This window comes from Delphinus delphis, chromosome 19 (assembly GCF_949987515.2).
Source record: "Delphinus delphis chromosome 19, mDelDel1.2, whole genome shotgun sequence".
In the NCBI taxonomy this organism is placed as follows: Eukaryota; Metazoa; Chordata; class Mammalia; order Artiodactyla; family Delphinidae; genus Delphinus; species Delphinus delphis.
The window spans coordinates 21,680,869-21,696,353 of NC_082701.1; the positions used below are offsets into that span (position 1 = coordinate 21,680,869).

Sequence of the window (15,485 nt, forward strand, 5' to 3'; positions counted from 1 at the left end):
GCCCAGAGATGAAGCTAGACCTTTTGATCAGGACCAGAAGAGGCAGGAGGAGAGGTAGGGGAAGTTCGGGAAATAGCAGGTAGGTGACATGCATTAGCTTCAGGCCAAGTGGACAGAGGACACCTTGGAGGGTAAGAAACCTCTTCCCCCTCACCTCTCCCTACCCCCATCTAACTCCATTTGTGGTAGGATCTTTAGGAGGGGGCATGTCTTGGAGAGGTTTGGGGACCTCAAGTGTGGGGACCGAGGCCTCTTCTCTGCTGAAGTCCAGGCAACAAGACTGGAAAACAATATAGTTGTCCTGCTTTCCAGGACAGGGCTGGCCTTTGACACATGATGTTCATTTGTCCATTCTCTGCTGAGGAAACCCCTACATAGTCCGAGGAGAGACACATTTGGGGAGAGTGTCTCCAGGGCAGAGAGACATCCAGTTAATTGGGCGAAAGTGTCCCCATTCTTCACGTCGCTATCAGGAGGTCCTACCTTTATCTCACTTTCAGCTATCCTTCTGCAGATCCAACCTATTTCTATTCCCCCCCCCCAACCCTTCCAGACTCGAATATGATCTCCTGAGGCTTCCTTCAACCTTGTCACGCCCCCAATTCCGGGTTTTTCAGGTAAAACTGCTCCCTCCACTTCTTTACCCTCCAAGCCCCTCCCCATCATGTCAAGCCCCCCCCCAGGCTCCGCCCAGCTCGCCCTCCTGGCCACCGCGGCTGCCAATAGCTGAGAACCTTATTTGCATAGAGGCGCTGGGGAGCTGCGGAGGGAAAGGGGAGGGACCAGGCGACCTCCTAAATCAAAGTTGGGAGGCGAGGACTGGGCGGAGGGGGTGCCCGGCTGGGGCCGGCGGGGGGAGGGGAAGGGGAGGGGGTGGCGGGGCGGACGTAGAGGACAGTGAAGCGTGCCGGACACTGACAGCTCCATCGCTCCCTCCCTCGGCTCATCCCCGAGTCCCCACTTCCCTCCTCCCCTCGCTCGGAGCAGCATCCTTGGTCCTCACTTCTGGGGTCGTCCTGCTCCCGCGGCTCCGTGTAATTACCTCCTCTCACCCACGAACCCGGGAACTTTCTCCGCCAGCACCCGGGAGTGGGGGGGGGTGCTTTGCCTGGGCGGGTTTCTCCTGGGGTTCGTTGGGGGGCAGTCTCTAGAGAAGGGCTTCAGGGTCCCACAGAGACGCCTGCCACCCTCAGCCTGCCTCCAGCCGGGCTGCCGTCGGGTCTCGGCACCCTCTCACCTAACCATGACCGAAATGAGCGAGAAGGAGAACGAACCGGATGACGCGGCCACCCACACCCCCCCGGGGACCGTCTCTGCCCTCCAGGAAACCAAGGTAACTCGGGAGGCGCGAGGCCTGGACCCCTGCCCAGCGCGCCCCCAGCCCGGGCGCCCTCTTCCCGATGCGGTTGCCACTGTGGCTTCGGGTGCCCTGGGGTCACAGTAGCGGGGCCCGTGTGGTCCCTAACGCTCCGCGCGGCGACCCGGGGGCAGTGGGCTCGTGACGAGGGGCCACAAGGAGCCCCCATCACACAAGCACGACACGCCCTTGAGCGCGTGATGAGCGGACGCTCCACCGCGACCCTCCAGGGAGATTGTATGTAACTCGCGTTTGTTGGAGGGAGTCGGCGCAGCGAAGGCGGAGGCAGTGTGTAGCGGTGTGTAGCGGGTGTGGGCTGGTATACTCGCCCGCGTGTGCGTGCGAGGCGCACCCCTCCCGTGTCCGCCAGGTCTCTGTCTGTCCCTCTCTCTTTGCCTGTGTCTCTCTGAAAATGTCTCTACAACCTGTTTGTCTCTGTCTTGGTATCTCTCTGTGTGCGTCTCGGGTCCTCTCGGCGTCTCTGTGTGTTTATTTCTGAGTCTCTCTAGATGTCTCTCTCTGACCCGCCGCAGTCCTGCATTCGCCCCCCTCCCAACCGGGTTAGGCTCGGGGACGTGAGGCCGCGGCCGGGGGCTGCGCAGCTTCTGAGTTCGCAGCTGGGGGCTGCTGCAGGGCGGACCATCACTGGCGGGGACCCGGGGACTGTTGTTGCGGCTCCGGATGAGAAAGACAGGCAGCCCATGCCAGCGGGCCGTGTGCCGGGGAGGGGGGCGGGGAGCAGCTAGAAACAAAAAGGGAAGTCATCATAATTAATGAATGTCATAATTAACCCTAATTATGTATGATTGCTACTCCTGCGGGAGTCACAATGAATAAATTATTCCCCAAGGAAGTCAGGCGGAGCGCAGACTCCTGGCGCTGAAGGCGGTGGGGTGGGGGAGAACACTGCTCACATTCAACCCCCCCCCCATGCCTCTATTCTGCCTGCTCCCTCCCCGAGTTCTAGGTGCTGACCCGCAAGAAGTTCTGCAGGAAGCGACCTGAGCGGGGGACCTGGGGATGGGGAGAGAAGAAGGGGCAGTGCTCTCTCTGCCCACCCCCCACCCCCCCAGATTTCAGGCCCAGACTACTCTCTCCCTTTCCACCCTGGTAAATTGTTCCCACCCGGCTTCTGTTACCCAGATGAGGAGGGGGGCAGTCAGGACCAGAAATGGGTGGGGTCTTTGGCTCCCCCTGGTATCACTGGCTCATCTATAGCTCTTTCCAATGCCCATCTTCCTCCTAATTCTGTCTTGACCGCCCCCAGGATATGAGGTTAATTCAAGGTCAAGGTCTTCAAGGGAGTGACCAAGGGAAGATGAGTAGGACCAGAGGCACCCCAGGTAGGCTGAGGCACCCCAGGTAGGCTCCCCATGCCTAAACCAAAGCGACCCGGTGGGTCTCCACAGCCGAGTCTTCAGATTCACACTTGACCTTCTCCTGCTCCCTTCTGAGAACTAGACCTTGGGCTCTCAGACCACAGAGTTACCTCCCCCTCAGAGAGCCAAGTCTACTGGGAAAGGAATGAGGTGTTGGGGGGCAGAATATTGCTTGGAATATTTGTGACAGCTTCTTTCAAGCAGAAGATCCCCATCCTGAGGGAACTGAGCCCCATCCTGAGTTCCAGCGCCCCTGAGCTTCACAGCTGCCTTCTAGTCACCCTGGACAGACACATACAAACTCCTTGCTTGCTTCCCAGGGGACTGAGGGCCTCCCAGGTCCTGCCCTGATTCCCACACCACGGCCTGGCCACTCAGCCCCCTCCTTAAGAGTTCTCCAGAGCGGGCAGGAGGGCTGGGCAGTGCTGCCTCAGCAGTCAGCAGGCTGCAGGCTCAGCTGTGTGGGGAGGGGTGGTCAGGGCCTGGCAGGTCTGTACCTCCTTCCTCCCGGCCCAAGGACTGTCCCATGCCATCACCTCTGGGTCTGAGCCATGGAGATCTGAGGAGCAGGGAAGGAATGGGAGTGTACACCTGACCTGGTCCCTCTGTGCCAGGCCAGTTGGAGCCCTGCCCCTTTGCCGCCCTCCCCTGTACCTCATTTATGAAGGACTCAGTAATAACAGCACAGGCTGGATTGCAGGTCTGGGGGAAGGTACTCAGGAGGGCAGAGGTGGGCAGAGAGAGGATTCAGAACACTTGCCAGCCTCCTTCCATTCCCCCACCTCAACTTGTCCCAAAGTAGCTTCTGTCTTCAGACTGTAGAGGTGGAGAAGAGGAAGGGAGAGGGTCGGTGCTGCCCACCCAGCTCAGTTTGAGGCAGGTACAACAGAGGTGGCTGGTGTACTTGTCTTCATTAGGCAGTGAAGTCAACATTCCAGACCTATTCATCAGTGTTTGGGGCTCCCTGGGGATTTCTTGCCAGCCCAAGTCCAGCCTCGTGCTCACCCTAAAGTCGGGTATCACTCCGGCACCCAAGCTTCTCAGCCACCCTCCTAGTGGCAGCATCGCCCTCTCTGGGTCCCCATCCCATCCTACTACATAGGGCCTGCCAGCACCCCCTTTGCTGCCATCTTTGGAAAGACCCTGCCATGCCAGCTCTGCCATCTGAGTCAGCTTGTGTCACATCTGCCACCACCCTCTGCCAGCTGCCTAGTGCCATTTCAGGAGCTGGCAGGAGCTGAGGAAGGAAAGGACTGTCCAGGGTGTGGAGAGGTGGGGAGGAGGCAGGCAGGCCAGGTCCTGCCTCCAGGAGGGGATTCAGAATAACAGGTCTGATGGTCCAGGCTCCAAGCCAGACAAGCTCCTGGTGCTTTGGGAGGGAATGGGGTCCAGGTGGGCCAGCTTGCCAGGGTGTATGGTGACTTCTTCTCACACCAGGGAATGGGTCCTGGGACAGTGGGGGCACCAAAAAGATAGAGGGTGGGGAGGTAGAGAAAGGTCTTCTCTGGGAACTAGGAGTCCCAGGAATGGAAATACCTGGCCAGGCTGAGCCCAAATGAGGTTTGGGTGGCCAAGCCAGATGTCTCTGGTGTGGGCGGGCATTAAGCCATTTGGCAGAGATGCCGTCATCTGCCCTCCAGCCACAGCCCTTGACATCTGCCAGCCACCCCAGGTGGCATTCCTTCCCACTTCTCCACCCTCCTGGGATCTGGGGCAGAGTTGGGGCTGCCCTGGTGGCAGGGAACATTCTGTTCCAGAGGCTTTTGGTACCCTGCAGAGGTGGCTCTTGGCACTGAGGCCAGGCAGGGACCAGGAAAGGGCACAGGCTGGAGAGTAGGGAGGCTTGAAATCTCATCCTGTGAGGATTACTTTGGAAATAATGGCCTCAGGAGGGGGGAACATTATTGATGTCTTCAAATATTTGAAGAACTGATGTGTGTAAGCGGGAGTATCCCTTCCTGGAGCCAAGGGAGGGACAAGGGCCGATAGGCAGGGAGGCAGGTTTCAGCTCTAAATAGGGAAGCACTTTCCAGCGGTTGCAGCTGCCCAAAGATGGAATGACTGTCCCAAGAGAGGATGGGCTTGCCGTCACAAGAGGTGACCAACAGAGTCAGACAATAATTCAGAGGGGACATGGCCAGAGCAGTGTGGGGTGGGGACTGCTCTATGTGCCTAGTCTTTCAAGTCCCTTCTAACCCTACATTTCATGACAAGCCCATGGCACAACTGAGGGCCAGAGCTGAGGGCCAAGGCAGGGTGCTCCTGGTCACTTGCGCTCAATAGCCAAAGCCACTGGTTCAAGTCCCGGCTCTGCTACTTAGCCGCTGCGGACTCATGATGAGTGAGTGATTTAACCCCCTCAGCTCCTCATCTGCAAAGGGGGCCAATAATTGTCACCACCTCAGTGGGTCGTGCCAGGGTTAATGAGATTCTGCATATCAATTCCAGGACTCTGACAACGACAGTCCCTCATTATGTTCATAAGTTTAGGCTTTGCTTTGGGGACTTGAGCCTGTATTGCTTAGAGAGCATCTAACCCTGACTTGGAGGTGGGGAAACTGAAGCTTAGAGAGAGAGGAAGTGAAGTAACTTGCCTTCAGGCAGCAGATTGCGTTCTGCCCCCACCCCCCCAGCACATCCTCCCAGAGACCTCCTGTGCTCTGTGCCCACGGCCCCTGTGCAGAGCAGTGGGTGGTTCACCCGCCCCTCTGGGCCTGTCAGAGCCCCGAGAGCCACATAGAACATATTCGTGTTCTAATTAATTGTCCCTCTGGGCCTCGACCTCTGCCCCAATGCCCAGGCAGCTGGGGCCCGGGGCCCTGCTTCTCAGAGACACACAAAGAAGCCCACAGTGCTGGCCAGGAAGCTGGATTTGGAAGGAGCTGAGCAGCTCAGCATGCCAGTCCGCCTAGGGCTCTGGCCTTTCAGCTGGCCTACCGGGCCCGCCTTTTGCCCAAACATTTCCCCCTCTGCTTTCCCCTCTGTCATGTGGCCTGCTGGCCTCCCTAGGATTAGAGGGGCCACCACTTCCATTCCCTTGGCACACAGGCTGCCTGGTGTCCCAGCTGGGAACCCTGGCCAAGTCTCCCTGCCTAGAGCCAGGCCTCTGCCCCCCACCTCCACCCGTTTCTTTTTTTAACTGGTAGAAAGGAATGGGAGGGGTAGGGGCTTTCAACAGGAGGGGAGTAGGGCAGGGGTCTGGCTAGAGAGGTCCAGATCTCACTCCGGGTAGAATAAGGGTGTGTTTGAGTGAGCAATGGGAATAACTCTGGCCTCACCGCAGAATCCACCGTGCACTCCAGAACACGTGCTCTGTTTAGGATTCCAGCCACTTGCTCATCATTTATTCCACAAACATTGACTGAGCACCCACTATGTGCTGAGGCCCGTTATGGGCATTTGAAGCAACCTTCCCCGCCCTCCAGGGGCTCACAGCCTCCCGGAGGAGTGAGAAGTAAAGGACAACATAAACCTGATCGGAGCTATCATGGAAGCCCGTCCAGATGCAGCCAGCCAGAGGAGGGAGTGGTCCCACCGAAGGGAATTCCTGCAGAAGAAGAGACAGCTTCCCAGAGAAGGAAGAATCACAGGAAGCCCTGAAGAAGAAAGCGGGGAATAACTGGATAAGGCAAAGAGGACAAACACGTAAAAAGCGCAGAGGCATGAAACACGGATGAGTTCAAGTCCTCACATGTGGGCTCAGGTGGAGGGCCTGGGCTGCAAGGGCAGGTTTGGCCAAGTTGCAGTTTCATGGCTGGGACAGGGGCTTGGCTGGGTCCTGAGGAGCCATGAAAGGTTTTTTGCGGGGTCAGGGATCACCTCCCTGGCAGGTGCATGGAGAACAGGTGGGGATGGGCAAGGCGGAGGCAAAGAGCTATGGCCCTGAACCCGACAGGGTGCTGGAACCTGAACCAGGGCAGGGCTCTGGGGTGCTGAGGTGTTACAGGGGATGAACTGGAGAGGTGTTTTGGAGGGAGAATCAGCCCTGAGGATGAGGGTCCAGGGTGACCACTCCCCCACTCCCCGTTCAAGGACCGAGGACCTGGTGTGTTTTGGCCCCCAAAGTATTATTTTGTTAAGTCGAGTAAATGGTACCTCCATTCAGTGAAATTCCTGTACAGCCGTACAAAAAGAATGGTGAAACTCTGTGTGTATTTGTATGGAATGACTTCCAAGAAAAACGCAAGGCACGGGAGAAATAGTATTCTACCATTTCTGCAAATTAAAAAGGAAATAAAGCCTCTTGAATTTGTTTCTATCCAATGTCACATAAAGTTCTAGGTTTCTTAACTGACTTCTTTTTTTTTGGCTGCACGCAGCATGCGGATCTTCCTGTGCCCCCTGCAATGGAAGCACAGAGTCTTAACCACTGAACCACCAGGAAGTCCCTCTTAACTGACTTTAAATTTCATAAGTTCATGAAATGGATGAATATTTTTTATTAAAAAATTACTTTTATAAACAAAAAGTCTAGGGGTGGGGTAGGGAGGGTGGGAGGGAGATGCAAGAGGGAGGAGATATGGGGATATAGGTATATGTATAGCTGATTCACTTTGTTATACAGCAGAAACTAACACACCATTGTAAAGCAATTATACTCCAATAAAGAGGTTAAAAAAAAAAAAAAAGCCTAGGGACTTCCCACGTGGCTCAGTGGTTGAGATTCCGCACTCCCAATACAGGGGGCCCGGGTTCGATCCCTGGTCAGGGAACTAGATCCCACATGCATGCTGCAACTAAGAGTTCACATGCTGAAACTAAGGAGCCCATGTGCCGCAACTAAGGAGCTGGTGAGCTGCAACTAAGGAAACTGCCTGCCACAACTAAGACCCAATGCAACCAAATAAATAAATTTTTTTTTTTTTTTTTGCGGGACGCGGGCCTCTCACTGTTGTGGCCTCTCCCGTTGTGGAGCACAGGCTCCGGACGCGCAGGCTCAGCGGCCATGGCTCATGGGCCCAGCTGCTCCACAGCATGTGGGATCCTCCCGGACCGGGGCACGAACCCGTGTCCCCTGCCTCGGCAGGCGGACTCTCAACCACTGCGCCACCAGGGAAGCCCCATAAATATTTTTAAAAAACAAAGTCTAGATTTCTTTTTGAAAATTGAGAAACCTGGCAACGCTGGGCTGCCCTACAGACTAGCTCAGCTGGCTGAAGGAGACCAGCAGCTACTCGCTGACTGTCCAGTTCCCACCACTCCTAATTAGGTGCCTGTCCAGCCAGAGCTCCTTTGCTCGAGGAGGTTCCCTGCCTGGCTCTTGTGGGCACCTGGGATGGTGACCTGCCTTCTGGGACTTGGCAGCCTCTTTCTCAGTACTTCATCTCACCTCTGGCTCTCAGCCTTCAGGCTGCCGCTGGCCAAGGAGAGATCCCGGGGAGCCAGTCCCCTCCAGGCTCACAGCCCCTTTTCCTCTCTCAGCTCCAGAGGTTCAAGCGCTCACTTTCCCTCAAGAACATCCTCCGAAGTAAGAGCATGGAGAACTTCTTCTTTCGCTCGGGGTCTGAGCCCAAATGCCCCACCGAGGTGCTGCTGACGCCCCCGACCCCGCTGCCACCTCCCTCCCCACCACCAGCGTCTGCAGACTGGGGCCTACACACCCCAGCCCTGTCCCCCTGCCCGATCTCACGCCCCCTGGCACCACTCAAACCAGTGAGGCTGCACAGCTTCCAGGAACACGTCTTCAAGCGAGCCAGCCCCTGTGAGCTGTGCCAACAGTTCATTGTGGGTAGGTGCCTGGGTGGCAACAGAAGGGGTCGGGGTGAGTGTGGGTGTGGGCCCATGGACCTGACTGCCTGATGTTGGGCTGCTGCTAAACCTAACTGTGCCCCTCCCTCTGGGAGGACACATGAGCACCCTTGGGGGTGGGTGGGGACCCCGTGTTGCTGTGTTTACTAACAGCTCAGGTTCCACCCTGACTGTGTGGAGGTCGGAGCTAGGCCCCAGGCTGGCATGAGGATGCCCAGTCCCTTGCTCCCTCATGCCCTAACCTGCCTCCTTTGCTCCTTGCCCTTGGATGTAGCCTCTCTTGACCACCCCCTCTTGCCAAACCCACATTCTTCCCAGGAAACTCCAAGCAGGGTTTGCGGTGTAAGACATGCAAAGTCAGCGTCCACCTCTGGTGCTCCGAGGAGATCTCCCACCAGCAATGCCCAGGCAAGATGGTGAGTGGGGACCACACAGAGATGGCTGGCTGATGCTCCCAGGCCTGGCATGTGGGGGAATGAGTGCCCTGCAGGGCTGGTTCCTCATGTGGGGTGGTGCTTGGGCTTGGGGAAGGCCAAACTCTCAAGGGGCTGTGACCTCCCTGTGCCCTCTCTCTGCCCCACCCCACCCCCCGCCACAGTCCTCCTCCTTCCGCCGCAACTTCAGCTCCCCGCTCCTGGTGCATGAGCCGCCACCAGCCTGTGCCATGAGCAAGGAGTCCCCACCCACTGGTGAGTGTCCACTGTTGCCCCTGATCCCACTGTGGTGGGATGAGAGACCCATGCACTCCTCAGAGGAGCACCTGAGTCACATGGCACTGCCCGTTCTTGGCACGACTACCACTCCCTTCTCTTTTTTTTAGACTTCTTCTTCTTCTTTTTGTTTGTTTGTTTTGGTTTTCTTCCCCACTTCCCTTCTTTGAATGCTGCTGTCCTGAATGTAGAGTTCATTCATTCATTCATCCATCCTTTAACAAACACTTTATTGAACACCTACTAAGTGCCAGGCACTGTGCTAGACATGGGAACACAGCCCTGAAGAAGGTGGAGCTCATGGTCTAGTAAGGGAGCTAGACATGAAATAAATAATCACATAAATCATCAATTAACCATCATTTGGTGAATGCCTGAAACGGAAGGATAGGGAATAAAGAGAGGATAAAGTCGGCACCGACCTCATCCACAGAGGCAAAGAAGGCATCCGGGAGACTTGACAGATAGGGAATTAGTCTGAGGATCTGGGGAAGACCAGTGTGGACAGGAGGCAGGCCAGAGGTAGGGAGAGGCAGAGAGTTAAAGAAAGGATAATGAGGATGGGACTGAGGGAGTCAGAGTAAAAGGGTGAGATGGGACCCTGGGTGCAGGGCCTCGGGGTCCATCTTAAGAGTGTTCTTTGGACTTTATTCTCTTTTTTTTTTTTAATTGAAGTATAGTTGATTTACAATGTTGTGTTAATTTCTGCTGTACAGCAAAGTGATTCAGTTATACATATATATATATTATTTTTCATATTCTTTTCCATTATGGTTTATCACAGGATATTGAATATAGTTCCCTGTGCTCTACAGTAGGACCTTGGTGTTTATCCATTCTGCGTATAAACAGTTTGCATCTGCTAATCCCAAACTCCCAATCCATCCCTCCCCCACCCCCCCCTCCCCCTTGGTAACCACAGGTCTTTGGACTTTATTATAAGGTCAATTTTTGTGTTTTTACAAGAGCATTATGGCTACTGTGTGGGTTGGAGAGGCTGGACTGGAAGCAGGGAGACCAGTTGGGAGGCCATGATGGTTGCCAGGAAAGAGTTTGGTAGCTTGGACCAGGCTGGTAGCAGTGGAGATGGAGAGAAGTGAGCAGATTCTAGAAGTGTTTGGGAGGTAGGATGAGGTGATGGAGTGAACACAGGCAGTGAGGCGGGCAAGGGGTCCAGGATGCTCCAGGTTTGTGCCTGGGCACCGTGGGAGGACACGGAGCTCTCATACCGTGAGGGAGACCTGGGAGGGGCAGGTGAGAGGAGTGCAGATTTCAGTTTAGGGCTGGCTGAGCGGGACAGCCCGCAGGGCAGCCAGGGCTGAGATGCAGGACGTCAGGGCAGAGCGAGGCTGGCAGCAGGGTGCCCGGCCCTGATGGTGACTCCTCAGTAGGGGCCAGCGGGAAGGTGGACCCCGTCTATGAGACCCTGCGCTACGGAACCTCCTTGGCCCTGATGAACCGCTCCAGCTTCAGCAGCACCTCTGAGTCCCCCACGCGGAGCTTGGTAGGTATGGGGAGCACCAAAGGGGAGCCTCGGGGGCAGAGGTCTCAGAGGGTGGGGGGGTCCAGGGGTTGAGCCCTCCCCTCGCTGTGTCCCTAGAGCGAGCGGGATGAGCTGATTGAGGACGGGGAAGGCAGCATCCGCAGCTCAGAGGAGGGCCCTGGCGACAGCGGTGAGTGGGACTGGGGACCAGGGGCAGGAATGGAGCGCAGTACGGGCCGCTGCCTGCTGCCTCACACCCTCGCCCCACCCTGGCATCTCCAGTATTCACAGCCCCGGCCGAGAGCGAAGGGTCAGGACCAGAGGAGAAGAGCCCTGGACAGCAGGTGAGGCTGGGCTGGCAGTGAGCCCCCGGCAGGCCAGGTGGGAAGGGGCTGTTCTTCTCCTTGTCACTGATCCCTAGGTGGGTGACAGCGTGCTGAGTGGGAGTATCCCTGTTCCATCATTTATCCTCAGTCTACAGGGATGGGCAATGCCGGGGTGAGTAGGCCCGGGAGGCAGGGGTGTTACCACTCCACTGACCCAGTGCCTACTGTGCCCACTCCTACTGCCCCAAGGGTGGGCAGTTCTAGGGTGCAGCAGGCAGAGGAGGATCCCTCTTCTCCATCCCTGGCCCAGTCCCTTCAGGGGTGTGTAAGCACGGCAGATAGGACAGTCTTCACCTCCCCTGTCATTGACCCAGGAGCGCTGTGCCCCATCTCCTAGCCCCCAGGGTAGGCAAGGTCAGGGCAAGGGGAGAGTAGGTGGAATAAGAAAGGTGTCCCCCCCACAATGACCCAGAGCTCTTCCACAGGCCCCCAGGCCCCTTCTACGGAAGGATGTGGGGCCCATGTACTCCTACGTCGCGCTCTACAAGTTTCTGCCCCAGGAAAACAACGACCTGGCTTTGCAGTAAGTCCTCCAGCGGCCCAGTCCCCGCCCCGGGCAGCTGCCTGGCTCCAACCTCAGGGCTCTGTGCTCCCAGACCTTGGAACACGAGTGTGAGGGAGACCTTCAGGAACCTCCTCCTGGCACACTTGAGGCTACTGAGCCCAAAGAGGAGACAGAGGTGCCAGAGTCCAAGAGGGATTGGTGCTAATGTCATGTTTCCTGCCCCCTGCCCGGCCTCTGTCCTGGAGAGCGTCTGCCATACCTGTGGTCACTCAGGGTCCTCCAAGGGCATCGAGAACTCTCTCCCAGCTGAGGGGGGCATGCAGGGGATCTGGGGGCCTAGGACTGTTGGGATGCAGAGTGGGAGAGTCCCTCCTGCCCCATGTGCTACCTCTGCTCTCTCATCCCAGGCCTGGAGACCGGATCATGCTGGTGGATGACTCTAACGAGGACTGGTGGAAGGTGACTTCGCAGGGTGGGGAGCGGAGGGTGGGGGGTGGTAGGTACATCACTAGCCCGCACCCTCAGAGAACACAGCCCCAAAGACCTCCTCTCCTTCCTCCACCGGCCCTAGCCAGGCCTAGGCCCACCCTCAGGTCTTACTCTCGCTGTGCCCCTCCCCGCCCCAGGCTTGTTCCTCCGTCCACCTTGTGCCCTTTCCAGCCCAGAAGCCACCCGACTAGGGGCTCAAATACAGAGAAGCCAAATCTGGAGGATGACAGCATTGGCTCTGAGTGGGCATTAGGTCTAGAGAAAGCAGTGGGGGTCAGGGGGTGGCACGAGTGTTCATTGCCAGCCTCATCCCCAGGGCAAGATCGGCGACCGGGTTGGCTTCTTCCCAGCCAATTTTGTGCAGCGGGTGAGGCCAGGCGAGAACGTTTGGCGCTGCTGCCAACCCTTCTTCGGGAACAAGGAACAGGGCTACATGAGCCTCAAGGAGAGCCAGGTGAGGGCCTGGGCCCTGCATGGCTGGAGAGGGGGGCGTGGGAGAGAGGCGGCGAGGGTGTGGGCGAGGGCCCTGGAGGAGGATGCTTGCAGCCTGGCAGCAGGAGGGAAGGCAGGCTAGAAGCAGTGGGACTGGGAAGTTCCCTGGTGGCCTAGTGGTTAGGAGTCTGGGCTTTCACTACCGTGGCCGGGTTCAATGCCTAGTCCGGGAACTGAAATTCCCGTTAAAAAAAAAAAAAAAAAAGCAGCAGTGGGACTGCAGGGCTCTCCTGTCCTCCCCTCTGGGAACTGGGGCTGGCAGCTAACACAGGCAGAGGGCTGAGTTATGTTAGAGAGTCGGGGCAGGAACACTGGATTAGGAGTCTAGAGGCTCGGGTTTGAATGCTGGCTCTGCCTTTGGGTTCTTGTTAACCATGGGCAAGTCCTTTTCCCCCTGTTACCTCCTCTGTGAAACGGTAGTTTGTCAGGGGTATTAGACCAGCTGATCTCAAAGGTCAGACCCGAAGTGATGCTCTGTGTCTGCTGACTGCCTGGTCTTGCACCCTGTACTCTCCTGGGATCTGCTCCCATCACCCGGGCTCCAACCACATCTGACGCTGGTCCCTTCATCCCCTGGGATGGACCGCCTGGGAGCCACCAGCAGGACTTGGGGCCAGGGACGCAGGCAGTGCCAAGCCTCAGCTTCATGTCTCTTCCGCTCAGATCTGTGTGGGCGTGGGCAGGAGCAAGGATGCTGATGGCTTCATCCGCGTCAGCAGCGGCAAGAAGCGGGGTCTGGTGCCAGCCAACGTCCTGACCGAGATCTGAGAAGAGCCAAGAGAACCCGGAAGCCACCCCTGCCTGTGCCCGGCCCTTGCTTCTGGCCCCAGGAGGGGAGCAGGCCTCTGCCCACACTCTCTCTCCCTCTGCCCTTCTCCTTGGGGCCAGTCACCATGGCTTGGGAGGCTTCTGCACTGAGGAGGGTTTTATTTCATGGGTCCTGGGGTGCCCTGAGGAGGCTGCTGCTCTGAGACTTGGAGGTGGGGAGGAGGAGAGAGTGGGAGGGGATGGGAAAGCTCCAGGTGGGACCCCCTGGTGCCCATGCACTCCCAAAGCCCGTTGCCATGCTGAGTCCAGCCCTGAGAGGAAGTTCCTGGGGAACTTCCCTGCTGCCTCTTCCAGAGACCTTCCCCTGCCCACAGCATCTTTGCCTGCCTGACAGCTCCCCTCTCCTCACAGAGCCTCTGCTTGGGTCTTCGTGTGTGTGACCCTGCAGCTGCCCCTTTGGAAGTGGGGCCTTGGGAAGGTGCCTTCCCGGGTCCCTTAGCCCCAGCTCTGGGTAGGGAGGGAATTCAGGGCTGCAGGAGGATCCTGGTCTCACCACCTCTGTCACTCCATCAATTCTCAGGAAAGTTCTGCGGTTATCTCTCCCATTACTTGAAACCCGGGTGGACAGAGGAGGGGAGGGCTGAGGTCTGGGGAAGTTGTGGTAAATCAGAGACTGTCCCTCAAGTAGCACAGTCACCACAGAGCAGCCTCATCTTACCCTTGTGCACTGGGAAAGGACACCCAAGAGCGGCCTGAACACAGAAACCCGATTAAGAACAAAAGACTGGCCCACGCCTGCTCAAAATAACCCCCAGTTCACTGTCAGGACTCTAAAAGCTCAGTTCCTGTCCCAGTCCTCTCCAGGCCCACCCCAGGAACCCAACCTTCAGGGCTGACCCCGCAGTGACCCTCCCTCACCCCCTCTCTCCAGGCTCTGCAGGGGACAGGGCTGCCTTTGCAGGGGTTCCTTTTCTGGTTGCATCTGCTCCCTTGTCCAGGACACAGAGCCCTGGGAGGAAGAGGGAGTGGGAGACAGACAAAGAATTCTGTTGGAGCACCAGGAGGGGAAGGGGGTAGGCATCCTGGGCGGGGGGGGGGACACACAAAGAGGACCCCTCCCTTGCAGGTTGCTTCTCTCTGGTACCAACTTCCCTCTCCCCCCAAGCTCAGAGCCTCCTCTTGTGCCCTTGATCGTGCCAGCCAATGCCACCCCCCATCCTAGGCACAGTCACACATCCTCCTACCCACTGGCCCCTGCCCCACCTCTCCCTCGCAGAGAGGGGTACTCAAGCCACACTGCCCTGTTTGCTGCCATGAGGGCCCCCCCCCCCTCCAGCAATGTCCCAGGGGCGGGCCCAATGCCCACTGTACATGAGGCTGCATGAGGCGTCTGTTGGAGCATTGCTGAGCCCCCAGACTCCTAATTAAATGTTTCTTGTCCCAACCTGTCTGCTCTATCTGCTTGGGCTAGAGGAAGGGAAGGGGGAAGGGGTCGGGGGGTGGTGGAGGTACGGAAAGGGGACAGCCTGAAGATCGGAGAATGCGCTCATCTCCGAGAGGAGGGGTATGGGGACAGCTGGCCCTGACAGTGAGGGTCCCCAAGCCTTCTCATTCCCTTCCACCCAAGCAGCCTGAGCCAGGCGGGATCTGAGGAAGTGGGGCAGGAGGTTTGGGGGACGCCGGAAAGAGAGAGGGTGGGGCTGCGGCCACTTTCGGGTTCGAGGCGCTCCTGCCTCGCGCAGGGGGCGGGCACACACCTCTGCGTCTGGACCGTTCCTGCCCAGGCAGAGATGCCCTCGGAGACCAGCAGTCTCCGTACCCAGGGTCGGGGGCGGGGGGGCTCAATACCCACCCGAGATCAGCCCCGCCCCCGCAGCCCCCTAAACCCGAGGCAGATACGTTGGCGGCGAGGACAGCCGCGGACGGTGGGGCCCTGAGATGACTCATCGGGAGCCTGGCGCCAGGGGGCCGCGGTGGCGCCCCGCCCCCAGCGGTGCCCGCCGCCCACCTGCTCCGGCTGAGCCGCCTCTTTCCCGTCCGCACGGCCGGCCGCGTCATCGCCCAGGCGAGCACGTCCTGTGCTATTTATGGGGAGTGCCGAGAGAGAGAGAGAGAGAGAGAGAGAGCGAGAGAGAGAGAGAGAGAGAGAGAGAGAGAGAGAGAGAGAG

General features: G+C 57.9%; 1 protein-coding gene across 2 annotated transcripts; it reads left to right on the forward strand.

The window, feature by feature from the left end:
• Positions 1-1,167: 1,167 nt before the first annotated feature.
• STAC2 (SH3 and cysteine rich domain 2) lies at positions 1,168-14,753 on the forward strand. Of its 2 annotated transcripts, none has more exons than XM_059996280.1 (11): positions 1,168-1,333; positions 8,158-8,464; positions 8,803-8,900; positions 9,083-9,173; positions 10,583-10,698; positions 10,795-10,867; positions 10,960-11,021; positions 11,489-11,586; positions 11,976-12,027; positions 12,374-12,511; positions 13,213-14,753. In XM_059996280.1, the coding sequence occupies exons 1-11, from the start codon at positions 1,244-1,246 to the stop codon at positions 13,315-13,317; spliced, it is 1,230 nt and encodes a 409-aa protein (XP_059852263.1). In that variant the 5' UTR covers positions 1,168-1,243; the 3' UTR covers positions 13,318-14,753. The 2 variants fall into 2 exon arrangements, with proteins under 2 accessions (XP_059852263.1, XP_059852264.1); XM_059996281.1 differs by having other exon boundaries at positions 10,586-10,698.
• The last annotated feature ends 732 nt before the right edge of the window (positions 14,754-15,485 follow it).